The sequence below is a fragment of the Talpa europaea genome (assembly GCF_964194135.1).
Source record: "Talpa europaea genome assembly, chromosome: 7".
In the NCBI taxonomy this organism is placed as follows: domain Eukaryota; kingdom Metazoa; phylum Chordata; class Mammalia; order Eulipotyphla; family Talpidae; genus Talpa; species Talpa europaea.
In genome coordinates this window covers 115241239-115264117 of record NC_140074.1, presented here as the reverse complement: position 1 = coordinate 115264117, position 22879 = coordinate 115241239, and the positions used below count along the sequence as shown (strand labels likewise).

Sequence of the window (22879 nt, the reverse complement as noted above, 5' to 3'; positions counted from 1 at the left end):
TGGGAGAACAGAGGCCGACTTCCTGGCCCAGGTCTGCTGCTGAAGCTGTGTGACCTTGGCAGTTCATAAAACCTCTGTCAGCCTCTTTCACCAAGAATGGTTATTGGAAGGAGGCAGTACAGAAGCATTTAAAGTGGAGGCAATCCTAGGAAATGGTCCTCTCCTCCGGCGCCACTCACAGTAACTCCCTAGCACCTGCTCTTCCAGGGATGGGGGACGGGGCCTTGTCCTGTGAATCCTGATGCTTTCCTGGAGAAGCAGCCCCTTACTAGGAGAGCAAAGGTGCCAAGAGGAAGAGCTGTGACCTGGTCCCTCGCAGTCTGATGTGCAGGGTGGTGCCTGAGGACTGGGGAGGGGCTGGGGACTCAGCGCCTCTTGCAGGTGAGCTGGTGCTGGCCTGGCTAGCAGGCCCCCTTGAAGACAAGGGAGCTGAGAGGAAGGCAGAAAGCTGCAACGGGTCTGTGTCGGGTCTGTGTCGAGGAGTGGTAGGTGGGCAGCAGCCTCTGATCTCCACATAAATGCAATAGGGGGCAGGGGAGTGGGGAAGGTGCCGTAGACAGGGCAGTGGGGCTGGCAGGCCTTGTCTCTCTCTCAGTGTGCCCACCTAGCTGCCAGGGGCTTGGGACAGGCGGAGAATGCACAATGCTGTTGTCTGCTCCACCCCTAGGCCACCTGCCCTCCCCGCTGCCACCCAGGCCCCACTGGGAAATGGAAGGGTGCGCAAAAAGTGCTGTTCCCTGGGCCAAGGCAAGAACAGGGCTGAGCTGAGAGACTCTGTCCTCAGGGCTAACTGAAAATGGTTTTCCCAGCAGTCCTCAGGGTGGGAGTCCAGTAACCTACCTGGGCTTGGGGAATTTGTTCATTCTAGTGGGGCAGGTAGAAATTAATCAAACATTCATGCTACTGAACATATAATTAGAGCCTGCAGGAAGGAGACAGGGGCCCTGGGGTAGGCCAGAGGAAGTGGAGACAGGAACATGGCAGGGAGTGAGGTCTAGAAGCAGATAGGGGGAGCAAGTGGGGTGCCCAGGTGCATATGCCTGCCTTCCTTCTTCTCAGCATGGGTCAGCGGCAGCTGGTGTGCCTGGTCCAAGCCCTGCTCTGTAAGAGCCACATCCTGGTTTTAGATGAGGCCACGGCTGAGGCCTCTTCTTTATTTTTTTTTTTTTTTTTTTATAGAGGCATTTTTATTTATTTATTTATTTATTATATTTGTTTGTTTGTTTTGTTTATACATGCACTGGGTACAGTCAGAAGCGTGGGAGGGTGAGAGAATTCACCAGAGCCAGAGCGGGGAGCAGAGCAGGCCGAAGGAGCGAAGTACACTGCTGAGGGGAGCAGCGGGCGGCAGGAGAGGTCTGCGCGCCATGTGGGACCCTCCTCTGGTGGCCGGGGAGCAGCCGGGGATCGAACCGGCGCCGCAGAGGCCGCGGGCAGCTTCGCAACCCAGCGCTCAACCGCTGCGCCACCGGGGAGGCCCAGAGGCCTCTTCTTTAGATGAGGTCTCTCCTTTCTCTGTTAAGGAGAGGAAGTGCCAGCCAGACCCTAAAGGATGAATAGGAGTTGAGGTTAGGAAAGAGGAGCTGGAATAGGGAGGAAACTGAAATTTTCAGGCAAAGGATGTAACACACGCAGAGTGCCTGAGGTAGGGGACACAGCAGGCTGGAAAGTAGAACCAAGATGAGGGGGGCAGCAGCACAGGCCCCTCTCTGCTACATACTGAGGACCATGGTAAGATTCAGTTCTTACTCCAAAAGCAAAGAGAAGCCACTGGAGGGGGGGCAGTCTCCTGGGTGCTACTTTGGGCAGTGGCCAGGCAGGGATATCCACACACACATACACACACCTTCCCAGCATTCATTTCTGGGAGCCCGGAGTGTGGTCCACATCCTGTCGAGGGGCATCTTCCTGGGAGATGCCCTTTTGCTGCTGCCTTACCCTAGGAGTCATCCTGTTGGCCCTGGGCCTGGTGTACCCTGTGTTTGGTTGGTGGATTTTAATCCTGGGCACAGGCCTGATTGTGTGTGTGTGTGTGTGTGTGTGTGTTGGGGAGATCCACCTAGCAGCAGCAGCCGGACTTGCAGCCAAAGTCCCAGATTCCAGTATCAGGCCTCACTGCAGCCTGCTTTCCTGCCGGGTGCCTTTGTGAATTGGCATAAAGCAGATGGAAGCTCGCAGGGCCCAGCACACCGGCCCGTGGCTCCCTACACACAGTCCTGTGACCCTGGCGAGGGGAAGGGCTCATTAGGGAAGGTTTTCGGAGCCCCGACTAGGAGAGATGAATAGGTCCTGTGTTTGATCCCAGAAAGCGCCTCTTTTGCCAGGAGAGCAAAGGGAGCAGCTAAAATAGCCAGCCTTGCAAGTGTGTACATTGGCGTCGCAGCTGTGTTGGGTGGTTTGACTGAAGTGGGAGGGTTGGCATGTCACTGCAGGGCCTGAGCAGTACCCAGAAAGGGTTTGCCATGAGGCCAAATCTGGGCTGATGCAGACTTGACTGCTCCTTTCCTCTGACTAGGATCCTGGTCCTGGACAAAGGGACAGTAGCTGAATTTGATTCTCCAACCAACCTCATTGCTGCCAGAGGCATCTTCTACGGGATGGCCAGAGACGCTGGACTTGCCTAAGATGTGTTCGTGAGATTCCTCCTGATCAGTCCTGGCTCTCATCAGAAAGGGACAGGACACCAAATTTATCAAATGTGCTGGAGGCATTGGTTAGATGTCGCCCCTATAAAGCTTTTCACAAGATAACAGTGCTTTGGATGAGGATATGAGGCCAAACAGGTGAACTACACGGTCAAGGTCACAGCCAGCTGGAAGCAGAGTCTCAACTAGCCTCAGATTCCTGCTCCCTAATCTAGTGTTATTTCCACACTGTTTTGTTTCAGTCATTTCATGGAATGACCTCCCTACCCCCCATGATTGCTCATATTTTCTACTCCGAAGTGCCTTTTTAAAAAAAAAATAAAGCTTTTTCCTCCTAAAACAGAAGATTGCTGGGTCAGACTGTCCCTAAGAACTGAGTCCTATGGTCTGGGGTGCTGAACCCTGTAAAAATGGAGCACTGATGAAATAAAGCTATGTGGTCAACAATATATATACCCCGAAGTAGCCTTCCTCTGCCTGTTCATCAGGTGTGGAGTAGGACCTTTGGGAGCGGGAAGGAGGAAGGAGAGGCAGGGAGGAAGGGGGAGAGGCAGACAGGGCTTTTATACCTCTACATGACTGGAATTATCTGAAAACTTCAGACCCAAGAGCTTTTGGCTGAAAATATTGTCTCTACAGCCAAAATTCACTGGGTAATTGCCAATAGCTCCTATGCTGCTGTGCAGATACTGTAAAAAGGTGAGAAATCAAGCCCCTGAAATCTGACCCAGTGCCTCTTGGGAGAGCTGCTGTGAACACCTCCTTGTTTTTGTCATCCCGCAGACCTCTAAACCGGTTTCTCTCAGGGCTGAGGAAGTAAGTGCGCAGTGCTTTATTTCCTTGCTCTTCTGGACGTCTGCTCCAGACTGGTCCCCATAACCAGTGAGGCCTCGGAGTCATTCATCTCCCTCAGGCGAGCCCAAGCAGAATCTGAGGGCACACAGCAGCCCCGAGGCTGCCCCCTGCGATGACAGTTCAGGCTGGTAAGCAAAATGAGGGGGTGAATTAAATTTGCTCTCTTGAGCAAGACTATTGTAAGTTTCTTTTCTGCGGGTCAGAGTTCCCTGGCACAAGGGCTTATATTTGAAATGGATCCCTTCTCTGTGTTGCCTTACTACTTTTTCTGGTCTCCTCTGACTCTCATTTACGTCTTTATCCTTGGTATGATGTGAGCTGTTGTGGGTGATATTTTTTTCCCACCCTAAGTAGTTTGCACCCTAGGTGGCTACTTGGATCTTGTTTTTCTGTGCCTGTGTCGCAGGACCATTTGTTAAAGGTTAATCACATTTTTTTGGCAGGCTGCTTCTGCTCAGGACATTTATGAGCATGTGGAAGAAGACCTCCATCCTAGTGATAAAGCAAGAATGAAAGCACAAATGCCCAAATTATTCTGCCTCTCCTTGGTGCTAAGAAAAGGTCTCTGCTGTGATCCTTGATTTATTAAGCCAATTTGGCATGACGTCTGCTTTGTGAGGCTCTCCCTGCCCTAAAGCAGCAGAATGCTGATAGATTCATTTGGCATTGTTCAAAGCTAAAGATGTGAAGGTGTAAGTTTGTATTTCCTCTCCTGTCATGAGTTTGCTTCTGAACTCATTCAGGCCCTGACAGGTGCTGACAGCCCCAAGGAGAGGCTCAGTTGTTTCAAGCGAATAGGATAATCAGAATGTGTGGTTAATAACGGATGACCTCCATCGAGCTGGCTCAGCGACACCAGGGAAATGAAGCTGGCTATTGTGAACTGAGAGGAAACACACCACACAAAACATCTGTCCCCAGGTTCATGTCAGGCATGAACACTGTAGAAACAGCAGGATGGAGGAGGCTCAGGTGGACAATGATCCCTTCTTTTCTTCCTCCAGTGTGTCTTAGTCCTGGGATGGTCCAACAATTTGAATCCCTGTGATTAGAAGTCTAGTGCTACTTAAGAGGTCATAATTAAAGAATATGGGCTCAGTCAGTTATTATTTAATTTTAATAATACCTGTTATGTCTGAACAGTCAGCAATGCACAAAAGAAAAAAAAACTTCAGGGAATGTTTACACACAGTATGAACACATGCTTTAAATATGCAGTAGAGGAGGGGTGAGTTCACAGTTAACAAAGCTAAAAAAAAACCTTGTTATAAATTACACAAAGCATATAAAAATATTTCTCTGAATGCATAGATTAAGACTTTAAACTCACCTACCAGCAACTGTGCAGTTTTACTTCACTGCCATGCACAGGAGTCACTTGAGCACAGCAGACTTCACAGGGGAGGGACCAATATGGGGTCCACCTCTCTCCTGAGAGGCCAAGCCCCTGCTGGCCTGTTTCTAAGACAGAGAAATACCCTGGTGCTATCTCTCTGTAGGCCACACCCATCCAGGGATATCTGTTGTTCCAGGAAATTTCTAATTGATCTGGAAGGCTGAAAGAATTTAACCCTAGTGATTCAGGCAGGAATTAATACTGAATTTACCTATCCCGGGATAGAACCACCCCTAATTGTATCAGTAAACTTTAACTTTCAAAGCAAAGCAAAAAAAAAAAAAAAGTTAGTATGTCTAGATAAACTAACTTCTGATTGATTGAAATACAAGGTTTCTTCTTAAAGCACTCAGAGAAAGGGGGTAATCAGTAACCTTTCCTCTGCTCTGCAAACACTGTACAAGGATAAGTCACCATCAGTAACTGGTGCAATACAATTAAGTCACTGATCAGAGTCACTCCATGAAATTGGCCTTGAAAACACCTCAACCTCAGCTCAACATTTAGGCAACAGCAGGAGGCCATTATCTTAGCACAACATTCTCTCCACTGACATCTTCTACATGTTCCAATAAAATTAACACAGTTAGGAAGTTAAGTTTCTTTGGAAACTATAGGCACTATGGGGAAAAAGCTTCTTAAGACAGCAGGGATGCTCTTCAACAGCTGGCTTCGAGCCCCTGCTCTCCTGTTTGTCTAAGTGTGCTCGTTCTTATTACTGAAGTAAAACTGTTTGTTTCAACAAGACAGTGCTTTTTCTTTTAACAGCAATGACACTGAAGGAAAGGAAAAGAATCCTTGATTTAAAAAAAAAAAAAACAAACTCTTATGCCATGCTCGAGTTTGATCAGGTTTTTGTTCCAGAACAAAGCCTGACAAGACTCACAACTGACTTTCTTAGGTAGGCTAGTGGTGGGGTGGGGAGGTCCTTAGGATCAAACAATTTGCTTATAAGAGTTGTGTAAAAACCCTAATAATTTCAAAATAACCTTTATCTTTGATACAAAAATAAAGATGCTAACTCCTTTAGCTGTTTCCCACAATAACCTTTAAAATAGGAACAGATTCTCAAAAATTACTTTCATTTCTAGTGGAAAATGCAAGTGGAAAACAGAGACCGGCAACATTTGTGCTCTTCTCATTTGACACAATGAACATGTGGCTGACAGGAATCACTTCAGTTAAAAAAAGTGCTAGCTCGTTTACAAAGCATCAGAGAGCCCTCTAGTGACCATGAAGGGGAGCCAAGGCAGAGATGACAGTCTGGGCAGGGCAGACTAGAGACAGAGAAGCAGTCATGAGTGTTCACGGGGGGGAGGGGGGGGGGGGGAAGCTCTTTTGGTTAACAGCATATATACAATTAGGTAACTGTATTCTTAAATACTTTTAACCTGAGTTAACATTTATAAATATGTTATATGAAACTGCACAGCCACAAGTCACACTAAAATCCATTTGTCTAGTACCTGTGCTTTCCCCAGTTTTCCTCTCTAGTCAGTTCACATTTCAGGAGAGATGTGAGCATGCAACACTGAGAAAAGCGCACCCCGGCCCTTCAGGTGCACTGTCAACAGGAGTGGCCAGAAATAGGCTCCGCTCTCTCTCAGCTTCTGCTTAGACAACGCTCTTACATTCTGCACATAAAACACACTGGATAGAGAGCCGCCAGCTCTACCTCTCCAGACCACTTCTCAGCTGTTCACAGCTTCAAGCAATAGGTTTATTGTGCACCAAGAGGCTTGGAAGAGTGGCACCGCTGCCCGGGGGTCAGGGCTTCCCGCCTGGGCAGAACGATGTTAGTGTGTCTGTGCAGTGGCACCGAGGCCCTCCCGGCATCCAAGGCATTTAGATCAATGGCTTGTCCTTGGCCCAGGGGTGACACACACTGTCACCATGCTCAGAGATGAAAGTCCCGCTGCATTAGTAAGTCAGTTTTGAAGCTCTCCTGTTGTAGCAAGGCCTTTCAGTCAGTGTGGATGCAGCATTTCTGAACAGAAAATTGTTTTCACTGATCATCAAAACCAATTCCAGCTCTTGGAAATCTTGAAGTCGAGCAACATCTTTGTCCTAAAACAAAAATAGGTTAAACAGATTAAGAGAAGTCACTTGTCTCTCTCTGTTTACTGTGCTGGGCTGACAACAGTATCTTGGTTCATTTTAAAGCCTAGAAGCAAAAATTCCTGTGGCAGGCTGTCAGTGACGGTGTGGGGAAGTCCCCAGGCACATGCCCTGAGTGGGAATGGTAGAGGCACTTAGTAGAGCTGCAGGCTGGCACACCTTGAAGGAGAGGCAATGCAGCGATCAGCCTTCCTCAGGTGCCCTGAGAAGCCAGAAACCTGATGTTCAAGGATCTCAGAGGTGTTGGGAGGATAACACATGTATCGCTGTGGGTCTGCCCCGTGATGTAACCTGGTTCTTATGTTATAGAACACCAGCATGGAGATAATACTTATAGATCACTACAGGAACAACTGAAAATAGGTGCAAGTGAGTGGCAATTCAGAAAATTCTCTCTGGTATTTTATAACTTTCAAAAATGCCAAAGTCTTGGGGCCTCCCCCATGGCGCAGCGGTTGAGCGCTGGGTTGCAAAGCTGCCCGTGGCCTCTGCAGCGCCGGTTCAATCTCTGGCTGCTCCCCGGCCACTGGAGGAGGGTCCCGCATGGCGCGCAGATCTCTCCTGCCGCCCACTGCTCCCCTCAGCAGTGTGCTTCGGTCCTTCTGCCTGCTCTGCTCCCCGCTCTGGCTCTGGTAAATTCTCTCACCCTCCCGCGCTTCTGACTGTTCCCAGTGCTTGTATAAATAAATAAAAATAAAAAATAAATAAAAATTAAAAATAAAAATTAAAAATTAAAAAAAACAAAAACAAAAACAAACAAACAAAAAAAATGCCAAAGTCTCTATGGGCTCAGCAAAGGGAAAGAAAGGTCAGTGGAAGACCATACTTTTTTTTGTTCCTTTCTATTCTATTTCATTTCTTCAACTATGACTCATATAACCAAAAAAGAAGTTGGGTAAGTTTCCGAATGCAAAAAGCAACCCAAGAATTCACATTTTACAGACTTTTCTTACCTTTCTTACTAGAGTATTGGGTAACTTTCTGATCTTCTCCACTTGATCTGGATTAACACCCAGCTCACAGCAACTCACTCTGAGCAATTCTTGGTAGGTAAGTTCCTGTCGGTCCAGTTCAATTTCAATAAAATCATTTTCTCGAAGAGATGGGTTCTGAATCCTTACCTTGAGTACCAGTTCTAGGAAACAAGGGGGGAAAATGTTAATGAAGGGCCACACTGGTGGCGCAAGGGGTTAAGATGCAACCTATGGGGCTGTCCGCAGCCGCTGCAGCACGAGTTCGATGAGTTCAATCCCCAGCCAGGGAGCAACACACGTGGCGCAGCAGACCTCTCCTGACTCGCCGGCTGCTCCCCTCAGCAGTGTATTTCCATCAATCTGCCTGTTCTGTTCCCCACTCTGTCGCTGGTGAATCCTCTCACCCCCCACACCTCTGGCCTGTATCCCAGTTCTTGTATGCATAAATAAATAAATCTTAAAAAAAAAAAAGTTAATGAACAATTCTGACATAGTCAGCCTATGTAATCTGAAATCTCTTCCAGAAGATGATGATTACACTTAATCATGCACTGTGCCAAAGACCCGCATTACCCGAAGAGTAAGCTGGCACCACAGGTGGGGTTCGTGCAGGCCCAATTGTGGTTCTGCTGTTGCAGTTTCCTGCACTGCTTCACTGCATCTGAGGCTGTGGTTCACAAAGTCAAAGGAGGAGGATAATTTACTTCTCCTGCTGGAGCTAAGAATGAGTTTGAGTATCAAACTACACATAAGTAGGAGAAGGGCAAAGGAGGTGAAAAGAAGACACAAGCGAGGAGATACGGTACCAGTTACTATAGCATCACAACTTAAAGTCTAAAGATATTTATGAAACATGAAACCCCTTGCAATAAACACTACGAAAGAGCAAAGCCACTCATAAAAATTGAAGTGTAACTATAATTTGAATGTAGCACACTTTAGAGAGGGAGCCTTGGTTTGGGGGAGTAAAGAAACACTAATTATTTATTTATTTATTTATTTATTGTGGGTCTGGAACCTAAACAGTTAGCCCCTAAATTCTGAGCCAGGCTCAGTTTGGTGATTCTTTTTTACTCCTTATATATGAAGGCCTGTTAGCATCCCTGGACCACTATTATCAGCACCTGCAGTAAGCAGCAGGTCCTCAGAATGTAAAGGAGTTACTTATATGGAAAAAGGAAAAGTAAGTCTAGATTGTTCCTTGAAGACCTTGGGTTTTTTAAAATTATTTAATAGATAAAGATACAGAGAAAATAAATATACATGAACATATACTTGTGCTTATTCACATGCTTTTTTCTTTCTCTCCTTCCTGACTCTTTCTTCTGAGTGGGTCTAGAAGAAGCAACACTCTGTAGCAATGAGCGCACCTAGCATGTCTATTCTGGTTTCTGAACACCATTCTTCACAAAAAAAGAACCAAGGTTCCTTAGAGAAGTGGGTGATGTCAAGGCTGGGGTGGGGGGAGTTACACCAGGAGCCTGGAACATCAGCTGCACACAAATGGAAGAACAGGAGGCGTCCAAGTCACACAAGAACTGCTGACAGGGGCTCCCTCAGGACTAACCTGGAATAATGTAAACATCAAAATAATGACTATAATGGAGAATAATCCAATGAATAAAATAAGAATCTATGAGTCCCTACCAATATAAACAGAAAAGCGAAGACCTTTATAGCAGAACACCAACTAATAAATAGAGGAAGAATGATAGGAGATCATATTCTAATAGCTGGTCCGGACTCTGAAAATAATGAGGTCCAAAAAGATAAAGACTGAGGAGATGAAAACATAATAACTAAATGGAATAGGTGGTTCTGGGCAGAGGGCATGGGAGAACGGAGGGCAGTGCTGAGACAATTCACCAAATGCTAACTATGGACTATGGATTAGAGAACAGTATTACATTGAAGCGACATCTCCTAAATTTAATAATTGCATTGTAGTTACATGAGGGACTATCCTTGTTTTTATGAAATACACACAAGTTTATTTCAGGGAAAAAGGGCAAAAGATAAGCAATTTGTGAATCTGAGTAAAAAGAAAAGTTTCTTATATTAGTGTTAACAACTTTTCTATAAGTTTGCAATTATACTCAAAATCAATCAGTCCATCCATCCCACCCCAATCCCCCAAAAGTGAAGCACTAGACTCTGGACACGTGTCCCGCTGCAGAGGCTGTCTGCTGACAGGAGGTTACCTTGCATATTAAATGGAAATGCTCCAGTGAAGAAAAATGGCTGGAATGCTGGCGCTGGTCCTGCATACGTCCCATGTTGAGGCTCCAGAGACACTGGTGGCTTGGACGGGACGGAAGAGAACAGTGAGCGATTCTGACTCACTGGTGGCTGACAAACAGGGCCTGGTTTTGTGCTTTCTGGTGTTCTGAGTATGGCAGGGGGGGCAGACACATCCCCATTCTGAACCAGGGCCAAAGAGGTGTGGTCCCGTGGAAAAGCCCCTAACAGGGGAGGTTCCCCGGGGGGGAGCAATGGAGGTGAGCCATCTACAGGGGGTGAGGCAGGGGGGGTGGAGGGGCCCCCATTCTGCAGCTGGGCTGAATCCTCTGCTGAGGGGGTGTAGATGAAAGGAAAGGCTGGGTTGGCCAAATAGTTGGGAACAAAGGGCAGTTCTGACTCCTTCTTCAGCTGGGGGAGGCTGTCGTCATCGTCATCATCTTCCACTTAAAAAGAAGAAAACACAAAACATTTACATAGCCCTTTAAAAGCTTCCAGTAAAGAGCGTCCTGTGAAAGTCAGTGTTCTTTGGTATATGACAAATATTTTGGTTGGTGTTTACTGCGTCTTCAAGTCTGAAAAGAGTATTTCATCAGATTTACAATTATCATCTTTATTGTCTTAAATTTTACAGATTAAATGAATAAAACCTTATAATGCCTACCTGGCCAGAAACAGCAAAGAATTACCATCTTGGCACAGTCATACTACCTTTGTTTTTAGAAACAGACTGGTTGCTTGGCATCAAGTGCAGCCAATAAAGTCTCAAATGAGTTTGACAAAATCAAAAGTGGCCAACACAGACTTACCCCCCATAATCTTCCTGATTTCTCTCCGTGATGTTAGTTGGACTGGCATTTCTCCTTTCGTGGTAAGTATCTCTTTGTCTGCTCCTGATTTTAATAAGTAAGAGACCACTTGACCGTGGTTGCGTTTGCATGCCCAGTGTAAACAGGTCCTGTCCCAGAAAAAAGAAAATGAGTGATATAAAAAGAAGAGAGGTGGTTTGGAATTGCAAATTCGACACATTATTAGAAGATAAATATGTACGCCTGTTAGAGTTCAGCTAGAACCAGGAAACCAAGCAGGTAATCTCACCTTCACATTTCAGAAAGATAAAAATATGTAATGTGCTTAAATTTTATTTTTAAATTTCACTTCTGGCCCTTGGGAAGAACTAATTTATCCCAGGAGCTTTCATTTCAATGGCTTCCAGAGGCTGTGACTGGCTAGATAACTCTAATGATATTGCTGTCACTCTCTGTCTTACTCATTAGATTGTACCAGGATCTGTAAAATGTATTTTCATATCACCACATTCCCTTTTTAGGGACTTTGGAAACTCACTTCATATGCATCAAATGTCACTTGAAGATTATATATTATCAGGCTAAAACCATTTCTGAGCCACTGCCACTAAAATTATTATTACCCGCATAGATATTCCTGTCTGAATATCAGTTGCTTGCTCTTTTCCTCCTTACTTTTCTTCCCTTCACAAAATAAAAGGATTTCCAAATTTCCATTTTTTTAAAAAGTTGGCTTCTCTAGTTCTCTCCAGAAGGCTACAAACATATCTCATTTGTTTAAATATAAGGCACCACATACATACTTTAATTCCTAAGGCACTTTAAAAATGTATATCAAGAACCAAAATTTTCAAGAACAAAATCTTCTGACATATTAGACTAATTTAAATAAAACTAATTATTTAATATTGTACACATAGGAAGATATTATGTATACTCTGAAGGGCTATTATTTTAACACTGCATAGAAATATAATTAGCATGCTGGCAAAAATTCCATTTAAACAGAAATAAGAGGATTCAGAGCTACTAAATATATCCCCAGTTGCCAAAGCTGAATGATATTATAGAGGGAAAATATATTTTTCCCCTGTTTTGAAATGTCCTCAATCACCAACTCTAGTTGATATAAATATCTTTAGGACTTATAGTCAAATACAAACATGATAAAGAACAGAACATATGTTCAATAGTGAGGGTTAGGCGACTAACTTGGAGGTGTAACTATCTAGAAAGTTCATTTGGTTCCAGGAAAAAGGTGATTTGCCCTGGACACTCTCCCATTTTTGACTTGCACGAGCAACCTTAACTATTGACTGGGAACCACTTCACTGATGTTTCAGTGGGACAGTCCACACAGTAATTAATTAGAATTAGATTATCCAGGTGCCACTTTGCAAAAAACAAGGGAAGAGTCTTGACTCTTTAGAAGCTTGACTTCTAAAATACAAGCTTCATGAAGACAAGGAAGTATCTGCTGGGACACAGAGGTGCTTAATGAATACTTGCTGGACAAATGAACCAAGGACCAGGTAGACATTGTTCAGCATAGAAAATTCAATGCAATCTTGGTTCTGGGTAAACTGCAGCCAAGAGGGTGTTTGTGTGTGGATGTCGATGGCATATAGGCTTGAAAAATGAATAATTAAAATGATAAGCAAGCACTCAAAAATGAATGGAGCATGTTGTGAAAAATATGTTCCCTTTTGGAAATAAATTGCTCACTTGCTAGTAGTAAATCACCGGTTCATGACAAGCTTGAGAGTGAAGGAAGTAATTTACTACAAGTGAGTCTGAGACTCTGGGACAAACCAACTAGTTAAAGCATCACCATTTAAAGCAACTCAGAGGAAGAGCTTGGGTTGGTAGGGGGCTGAGGGGAGACCAGAAATTCTATCTTAAATGTGGTGAATTTGAGGTGCCTATTAGATATCTTCCCCAGTTGTATCTGTAAGAAGCTTCATGAGAATATAATAACTGGGCCTCCCTGGTGGCCTAGAGGTTAAAGACAGCACTGTCAAGCTACTGCCAGCCACTGCAGCACAATAACTGGGCCTCCCTGGTGGCACAGGGGTTAATGACAGCATTGTGAAGTTACAGCCAGCCACTGCAGCTAGAGTTCAAGCCCAGTTAGCCAGGGAGCTACCCACATGGCGCAGCAGACCTCTCCTGTCTCGCTCGCTGCTCCCTTCAACAGTGTACGTCAGTACATCTGCCTGTTCTCTCCCCACTCTCTCTGGTGAATCCTCTCACCTCCCACACCTCTGGCCTACACCTATATATGCATAAATATATAAAAATAAATCTTTAAGAAAATTACTGAGCACCTACTACATGGCTAAAACTGTGGTTAAGTAAGTAGAGTCTAGAGTTAGATGCTGGGTTCGTATCCCAGCTCCACTAGTTAGTGTTAAGTCTATGACCTTGGGGAAACTACTTACTCTTTTGGGGGTCTCAGTTTTCTCCTCTGTAAAACAGACTAACACCAGATATGTGCCTGAGTAATTGTGATCGCAGTAATATTAATACATGTAAAGCTTACAGAACCTGCTGGAAGCTACACAAAAAGCTCAATAGAGCTTTAAAAATATTAACTATAGGGCCTCCCCGGTGGCGCAGCGGTTGAGCGCTGGGTTGCGAAGCTGCCCGCGGCCTCTGCGGCGCCGGTTCGATCCCCGGCTGCTCCCAGGCCACTGGAGGAGGGTCCCACATGGCGCGCAGACCTCTCCTGCCGCCCGCTGCTCCCCTCAGCAGTGTACTTCGGTCCTTCTGTCTGCTCTGCTCCCTGCTCTGGCTCTGGTGAATTCTCTCACCCTCCCGCGCTTCTGACTGTACCCAGTGCATGTATAAACAAAACAAAACAAACAAACCAGCAAACAAATAAAGCATGCCTCTATAAAAAAAAATATTAACTATAGAAATATACATAACATTTCATCTTGCTCACAACAACCTTCTGATATGAGTGGGAAATGAAGTGATTTAGCTAGCGGGATAGCTAGGCAGGAGAATCTGCAGGCAAAAGCTCTCACTCTTCTACACAACACTGCCTCCCAGTGCCCAAACAGTGAGCTGTAAATTGAGAACCATTGAGCAGTGCTCAGAAAAGGTACACAGAACAGCAAGCTTATTTGCAAACTTTTCAACAAAACTAAAAAGCAGTATCAACTGTTTCCTGGTTTCTAAATAGTGGGCTATTTTCTTTAAGGTAAGCAGGTAAATAGATTTGTCAGAAACCTTGTTTCAGCCCTGGCTATCAGCCCTGGCTAGCACAGTAGTAGTTGTGTGATTTGGGGTACATTGTTCTCTAGGGGTGAACCCATTGCCAACGTCCTTTTCAGTTCCAAAATGTATGATTCCATTTTAAAAAACATTTGCAAACTCGTTTTAACTCTAAGCCAGCAAACAGACTAGTTAAGTATTACCTGGGACCAAATGAAAATGTTTAGTCTAAATGCAACCAGGGCAGAACACCACATTTAGTAACAACACTAAACATTTGACTACCAGTGCACAGTAAAATGAGACCCCTTATTTAGCTGGGAAGGATTCTATTGCAGAATGGCATCTAAAGCCTTGGATCAAATTCTTACCTGAATTTGTAAAAAAAAAAAAAGACTAAACAATGTAGGATAAAGGAATGAGTCCACCCTCAACAGGCAGCCACAAATCACTGAAGCAGAATAGTGATGCAAGTGATTTTTTTTTTCCTGGTCTTGGGAAAAGAAGTCATACTAGTTTATAAGATTTATATTTGCTCAGTTGCTTATGCTTTTTGCTCTGCACATATGTATTCTTCAAAAGCACCTATAGCAAAATAACCCAACACTTGAACCAGGGTCAGCTCCATATTAGCCTCCGAGAACCACAGGCAGCCCCGTTCCTGGCCAAGTTAGCCAGGGGATGCAGGGTCCAAGGGCACGTCAGGGTTCAGGTGGCTGCTGCCTTGGGAGGACCAAGAGGGTCGAGATTTGAGCAGGAAGGGCTCCTGACCTCACAAGGCAGGGGCTGGGGCTGGCCTCTGGAGCGCACCACCTCGGAAGCCCCAGTCACCAGGCCGCACCTTAGCGGGCGTCGGGAGGGTAGCGCTAGGCCGAGGCCGCTGGTGACCGCCCCACGCCCCGGGGGGGCTGCTCTGACCCTAGGCCTCCCCCACTCCCCACTTACCAGCCGTTGACCTCATTTTGGGAGTTCACATCCACCCCGCTCTCCACCAGTTTCTGCACCTCCCGAATGTCCCCCAAGGCCGCGGCCTCCCGCAGCCTCTCCTGCTGCTCCTTCTGCTCTAGAAGGACGCTCATCTTTCCCCCGGCCCCAGGCCCCCGCCCAGGCCCACCAGTCCCGCCCGGGGCCTGTCAGCGCCGCCGTCGCCGCCTCGGCCCGCTCCCGGCCATCGGGAGAGCGCGGAGCCCGCCCGCCCCGCTCGCGCCGCCGCCCGCGCCCGCCCCGGGCCGCTGCTCCCTCCCGCCGGCCGCCCGCCGCGCGCTCCCGGCCAGCAGGCCCGGCCTCCTCCCCCGCCGCGCCTCCCGGAGACCGGCTCCGGGGGACCCTATTCAGAGTGACAACGCTGACCCAGATACTTTCCGTTCCTACCCTCGGCCCCGGCGCCGGGCTGGCTGTTTATGTAACCGCAGAACAACATTGTAGGCCGTGATTCATGGACTATTTTTAGACCTCCCCGCCCAGCAGCTTCTAGGGAGGAGGACAGACACATGGAAAGAGAAAAAAACGTATTTGTGAGCCAGAAAAGCCTTAGCCTCTGGCGCAGGCTGTTTACCAGGCATCAAAAATAATTGGTGTTCTACACCCCCCCCCACCGCCCCGCGCGCGCCCCAGTTTGTTTGGCTCTTTTTCCTTATCTGAGACAGCACTTGCCCAGCAGGATGGGAAATGAGCTGAAAACGATCCTACTATTATACGAGCATTATTGCAGAGATAGATTACACTGTTCTTTCTTCTTTTGACAGTGCTTGGGACCATTTGGTTAGAAAATTTATTTCAATTGTTTTACATCTCACTTTCGACAGGGATTTCTAACTTGGCTTTCAAGAAAAATACTTACATTGTTCCTAAAGTCTATAAACTGTAATTTATTACTAGTTATAAATCAGACATAATTACTCTTCATAAAGGCCATGTAAAGCAAAAAAGAAAGAAAAGAGCACAAAGACGCTGAGGAGTTATCCTGGATCTGGGGCCAGGAACTCCAGGCAAAGTTGTTGTGTGTATATAAACAGCATTTTGCCTGACTCCTCTCTTAATCAATCTAATGAGGGTCAGAGCCTGGGTTGGCACTGTTTTGCTGCCCAGTGGGAGAAAAAGGACATATTGTTTTTGCAGAGCCCAGGTACCTGGGAGAGATGGAACCTCACACCTGGGGTCAGGAGAACTGAGGAAATAACCCCTGGATGGAAAGGAGGAAGGTCTGCACAAAGAGGACATGAAATAGGAAGGGACACATCTAGGCTTGGAGTTTTCATTTCCCTCTCTTAGGGCTGCCCAGAATCTGCCAGGCAAGCATTTTTCTTGGTACTGTTTAAGAGAAATCCAGGTCTGTTTATTATGATACTGTAATTCACACAGCACAGAGTGCACACCAGGTGGTGCTGAATATAAACTGACTACACACTTAAATTAACCCCCAAGGTAAATTGGAACTCTGCTTGAGATTACATTTTGATTTGTCTGCTAATTTAAATTTTAATTCTCAGATCCAACATGATACACCATCTGAAGCTGATGTGCCTGGCACTGGAATTGGACTCTTCAACACAATTTGAGTGATGGGAGTAAGTAGGGGACTCTTTTTGAAAAAAGCAGTTTTTTAAATTGGTGGTTACTGCATCCCAACATTTTTGAGTTCTCATTATAAGAGTTCATTCATCATATCTCACTTCTTTAAATGGATTACAGCATGTACCTTATGATAATTCTTGAGTCATTAAATATTAATATCTTCTTAAACTCAACCTCTATCTCCGACTCCAATCTTCTGCTTGTTGTAATTCACATAAAAACCAAAACTTTCTCCATAAATAAAACCTCCAACTCTGGGGCCTCCCTGATGGCACAAGGGGTTAAGACACACCCTATGAAGCTGTCCACCACCTCTGTTCAATCTCTGGCTGGCCAGGGAGCAACCCACATGGAGCAGCAGACCTCTCCTGACTGGCCTGCTGCTCCCCTCAGCAGTGTACTTTGGTCCATCTGCCTGTTCTGTTCCTCACTCTGTCTCTGGTGATTCCTCTCACCCCCCACACCTCTGGCCTGTACCCCAGCTCTTGTATGCATAAATAAATAAATCTTTTTTAAAAGAGAGATAGAGAGACGCTAGTCCTGATCTCTATATTAAAAAAAAAAACAAAAACAAAAACAAAAACCTCTAACTCTGGCCTTACCTGAATGCAACGTAAAGTAATTTTATTACTTTCATAGATCTAAACTTTGCTTGTTTCTAGGGAACTAGCTAACTCACTGAGTGTATTAAGCATATATTATTTGCCTGGCACTGTTGTAGTCACTAAAGATGCTGCTGCAAAGGAATCAGAATCCCTAACTTCAAAGAACAGTTCAGCAGGGGAGATCAGGCAAACAACAGAATGTGATTAAATATCACAAGGGAGGGACCTCCCCGGTGGCTCAGCGGTTGAGCACTGGGTTGCGAAGCTGCCTGCAGCCTCCGCAGCACCGGTTCGGTTGAGCACTGGGTTGCGAAGCTGCCTGCAGCCTCCGCAGCACCGGTTCGATCCCCGGCTGCTCCCCGGCCACCGGAGGAGGGTCCCACATGGCAGCAGACCTCTCCTGCCGCCCGCTGCTCCCCTCAGCAGTGTACTTCGGTCCTTCTGCCTGCTCTGCTCCCCGCTCTGGCTCTGGTGAATTCTCTCACCCTCCCGCTTTCTGACTGTACCGTGTTTGTATGAATAAATAAATAAATACATCTTTAAAAAATAAATAAATAAAGTCTTTAAAAATAAATAAATAAATATCACAAGGGAAATAATATGGCATATGACTTAGTGGTTGTGAGCGTGGAGATTGAACCCAGACTGCATAGGTGGTTTGTATCCCAGCTTTGCCACTCGTAAAATTTTGGAAGAGCTACTTAACCCTTCAATACCTCAAATTTTGCATCTACAAAATGGGGTTAATAATAATAGCACACTTACTGAACGGGATTGTTCTGTGTGAGTGGAATGAAATGAATACACGTAAAGCCTGGACATCAAAAACACTCAATGGACCTTAGTTATTGTTACAAGGTTATGTCAAGGAAGATCCCCTAATAGAAGGGGAGGGCACTGGTGGTCAGAAAACAAGCATAACACCAGGTTTTAGACTGGATAGATAGTGCTGCTGCCATTTACTGACATTTGGGACAATCTCAAAGAATGAAGAGATTTCAGGTATGGTAATGAATTTACTTTTGAATCTACTGAGGACCTTTAATTACTACTACTATCAACATTTACTGATTGCCAGGCAGTACGTTAAGTGATGGATGTTAATTATTTCATTTAATCCTCATAACAACCCTGAAAGCTGCGACCATTGTTATCTAAAGTATGAGACTGGAGCAAAATACTTGCTCCAAAACATACATCTTAGTGAGTGATGGAGCAAGTCTTTAAACTCCAGAGGCTGTGATTTCTTTTAAGTGATGTCCAGTAAGCAGCTGTATACATGAATATGGCATTTAAGATGTTTTGGGCTGGTGATTCAGGTTTAGCAATCATCAGCAAAAGGTGCTGGCTGAAGTCATGGGAATGGAGATGGGCTGAAGAGGGTGTTGAGTGCTGAGAGAAGACAACCAAAGTCAGAGAGCACTGAAGAACACGCAACATATTAATGATGAACAGAAGAGAAGAAATCCGTAGAGGTGACTGAAGAGGAGAAGCTGGGATAATTGCAGGAAAAGCAAGCGAATGGGAGGGTTTGGGAGAAAAGAGAGTTCTCCACAGGGTTGAATGCTCCACAGGGTGCAAGAAAGAAAGAACTGAAAAGTGTAGAATGAAATTAACCACAAGGGGATTGTTGGTGGCTTGGAGTGGGTAGTTGCAGTGGCACTGTGAACAGGCAACGAGATGACCATGGGTTTAGGCATGCACAGGAGTTACCGTCAATTCTATACTGGGCAAAAATCTGGGAATGCATGGATGAGTAAGAAATGACATCTGACCTAAAGGAGATTTCATGTTAAAGGTTAAAGAAAAAGACTGATATTTGCGATATCACATGACAAACTCATGGGTATATGCGAATGTCTAAGGTAAAATAGTGGCACAAAGAAGTAGGTGATCATTTGTGAGTGGCAGGTGGAGAATGAAGATCCAGGTTGGCTTTATAGAGCTGATGATGCTTGGATGGAGAACTAAAAGACAGGAAGGAGGGGCCTCCCTGTTGGCGCAAGGGGTTAAGACTCAACCTATGAAGCTGTCAGCCTCTGCAGCACAAGTTGGATCCCCAGCTGAGAGCTGACCCATATTGGCACAGCAGACCTTTCCCGTCTCACCTGCTGCTCCCCTCAGCAGTGTACTTCAGTCGATCTGCCTGTTCTGTTCCCCGTTCTGTCTCTGATGAATCCTGTCACCCCCACAGCTCTGGCCTGTACCCTGGCTTTTGTGTGCATAAGTAAATAAATCTTTAAAAAATAATAAAACTTAAAAGACAGGAAGGAGTTACTGGGGTGAGGGAAGAGCATTTCATTTCTGGAGCAGCATAACATAGTGTAATGTGGTAGGAAGCCAGGATGTTCAGGGTTTTAGGGAGCAGTAGATGAAATTGGAGAAGCAGATCATGGGTGATTTTCTGGTGTTTGAATTTCAGAGTAGATCTGATGAAGAGCCACTAAAGGGCTTTGAGCAAGGAAAAGAAACCACATTTACATTTAGAAAGATGATGGAAGCAGAAAAGCAGATGGAAGGTGGAGTTGCGGGGACTAGTCTGGAAGCTGGGAAGCAGTTAGAGGACAAAAACCATGGTTTCCTTTCTTAATAGTTTGCTGAGGCTGTCATAACAAAATATCACAGGTTGGGTGGCTAAAACAAGAGAAATTTATTTTTTCATATGTCCAAAGGCTAAAAGTACAAAAAGTACAAGATCGAGACAGGTTGGTTTCTCCTGCAGCCTCTCTCCTGGGTTTACAGATGACCACCTTTTTGCTGACCTCTCCTCCCTCTGTGTGACTGCCTGGCATCTCCTTTGTGTCCAGGTTTCTTCTCATAAAGATACCAGTTAGACTGGATTGGGGCCCACCCTCATTTTAATTTAATCAGAATTCAGTCCATATAACTTTGCATTAGTGATGAGTGAGGAATGGGATCTGGAGACCACAGACAGAAGATTTTAATTTCTTTCCCATCTTATCATCAGGAAAGAACCAACTCATCATCTGTAAAAGTTGTCTGTAAACTGGGCGTTGTGATTTGTTAATAAAGACTACTTTTATCTAAGTCCTTGATACCCAGCAGGCCTGAAGCAGAGGATACTAGCACTGCTTGACATAATGAAGGATAAATGAATGAATGTATTATCTGCAGTGGTAATGCTCATTGAACTGTGGCTGCCCTTAGCCTCTCAGAAAAGAAGAGTTGTAGAGCAAGATTTGCCTGCTGTGTGACAGGGTCAGAAAGCATTTAGTATTTTCATTTCAAGTTATTGTTAGATTTTTGTTTCCCAGGGATCAGGAGCTCCCTGAGAACAGATCTTCTACATCTTTAAGTGTGCAGGATTCCAGCATTAACCCAGTTCTTGGCACAGAGGATATATACCTTGGTAGTTTGTGGAATGGAAAAAAGTTTTATGGGAAGAAGCTGTAACCTTGCATTTAGGTTCATAAGCCCTCTTTTTTTTTTTTTTTTTAAAGATTTATTTATTTATGCATACAAGAGCTGGGTACAGGCCAGAGATGCAGGGGTAGGGGTGTGAGAGGATCCACCAGAGATAGAGTGAGGAACAGAACAAGCAGATTGACTGAAATGCACTGCTGAGGAGACAGGAGAGGTCTGCTTCGCCATGGGTTGCTCCCTGGCCGGCTGGGGAGGCTGTGTGATGCTTAACCCCTTGCACCACCAGGGAAGCTCCAAAAGCCCTCTTTGTAGTTCAGTATGTATGCATTCCACTCCCCCCCCCCCCCCTCAGTGTCTGAGGCAATGAAACTTGAGAAAATAGCAGCTATCAGCTGAGAACTTCCTCATCTGACTGATACATCTACAAACTGATTTATACCTTCTTCTTCTTTATTGTTTCAGTGGAGAAATGTGCCTTTTCTAGTAAAGGCCAACATGTACAAATATGCTCAGGAGCCTACCCTATCACCTTTTTAGTAACAGAGAACTTCAGCTATTCTCTTCTTTTAGCTCCCTCTCCTCCTCCCTTAAACATATTCTAATTTTCCATGGTAGGGAAAAACCTCCCTTTTTAAAAATATTTATTTATTTATTTTTGTGTAGAAGAACTGGGATGTAGGCCAAAGGTGCAGTGGTGAGAGGATTCACCACAGAGAGTGGGGAGCAGAGCAGAAGCACTTACTGAAATACACTGCTGAGGGGAACAGGGGGGAGACAGTTGCTCCCTGGCTGTCGATAGCTTGGTAACGCTGAGACTTTTAAATCCTGTGTCACTAGGGAGGCCATCACAGCACGCTTTGCTGGTTTCTCCTCCAACCTACGTCTGAAACAGCATCTCTCAAATGCCTGGCATCCTCATGCCACTTTGCGAGTATCCTTTGTACCCAGGACCACCAGTTTTAGGTGTGTTTAAAATAAAGATGAACACTGTTTTGTATCAAGAGATGCTCTTGGTACATGCTACTCTTTCTGCCTGCAATTCTTTTTTGTCCTCTTTGCTTGACTGGATCCTTGTAATCTTTTAGGTCGACTCCACAGACAGGCCCGTTTCTCTTTGACAGGAAGCTGCTTTCCCCCCACATCATCATAATGTTATAGGACAGCCCCGATATTGAACGGGTTCCTGGCCTGGGGTGGGGGTGGAGTCCACAAAGCCTGTATGGAATTAGCTTTAGGACAGCCTTTTCCCCCTAACAATAATAAAGAGTATTGATTTTAAAATGTGTTTTAAATTGTATCTAAATTGTTCTAAATTGTACCTACATTGTCTCAATTAATTTAATCTTCACAGTAACATCCTGCCTGTAGAGAACAATTATGATAAGCTCCATGTTGTAAGTGGTAAACAAAGGCATGGAGTGGCAGAGCCGGGATTTCCAGCCCAGGCAAACGGGCTTTAAAGTCCATCACCTTAACGGTGCTGGAGGATTCATCACAACTTATACTGCTCTATTTATGACTTCACTTCAGTGACTGCCTCCCTCTCTAATCCTCAAAGTCTGTGGGAGCTAGGACTCTTTCTAAAAGGCTAGAGGTTAGCTCCAAGAGCATACCTGGCACAGGAAAAGTGCTCTGGTATTTGTTGAATAAATGAATCAGTACTTTATAAGCAAATTCTAGACTGGGAGGAATCGGGAGCTCCTCATACTCCCCATACTCCACGAGACCTTATAGAGGCCGTTTTCGTCCTGCCTTGACTTCCCACCCAATCAATCAGGGAAACCAGGGAGGAGACCCAAGCCGGGTCGAAGGTTGAAGAGGCGCAAGACTAGGAAAATGGAGGCGGGACACGGAAACCAGAGCGCTGTTCTTTGGTTTCCTCCACTGGAAGATGGCACCGAGCGGGACAAAGGGAGACCCTGCGTTTTTCTCCACTTCGGAGTGGTGCTGACGCCTCAAGACATCGGCTCCTATTTCTGACCGTGAAAGACACGCGAGGAGCAGGCAGGTCGCGACACCGCACGAGGCGGCGCCGCCCGGGGACAGCCGAGGGGCGGGG

General features: G+C 45.5%; 2 protein-coding genes across 2 annotated transcripts in view; one reads left to right on the top strand and one right to left on the bottom strand.

The window, feature by feature from the left end:
• ABCC3 (ATP binding cassette subfamily C member 3) overlaps positions 1-2624 on the top strand; it is a gene marked incomplete at both ends in the record, with an annotated part of 41077 nt that extends 38453 nt beyond the window's left edge. The window contains one exon of the mRNA XM_084237242.1: positions 2516-2624. Coding sequence (XP_084093368.1) covers positions 2516-2624 — 109 coding nt within the window. The remainder of the gene's footprint in view (positions 1-2515) is intronic.
• Positions 2625-6816: 4192 nt separating this feature from the next.
• Positions 6817-15336, bottom strand: LOC311173618 (ankyrin repeat domain-containing protein 40; the record flags this gene model as incomplete). Its single annotated transcript, XM_084237715.1, has 5 exons — positions 6817-6963; positions 7968-8149; positions 10190-10672; positions 11036-11184; positions 15203-15336. 5 exons carry the CDS (start codon positions 15334-15336, stop codon positions 6817-6819), a joined length of 1095 nt encoding a protein of 364 aa, XP_084093841.1.
• Between the last annotated feature and the right edge of the window lie 7543 nt (positions 15337-22879).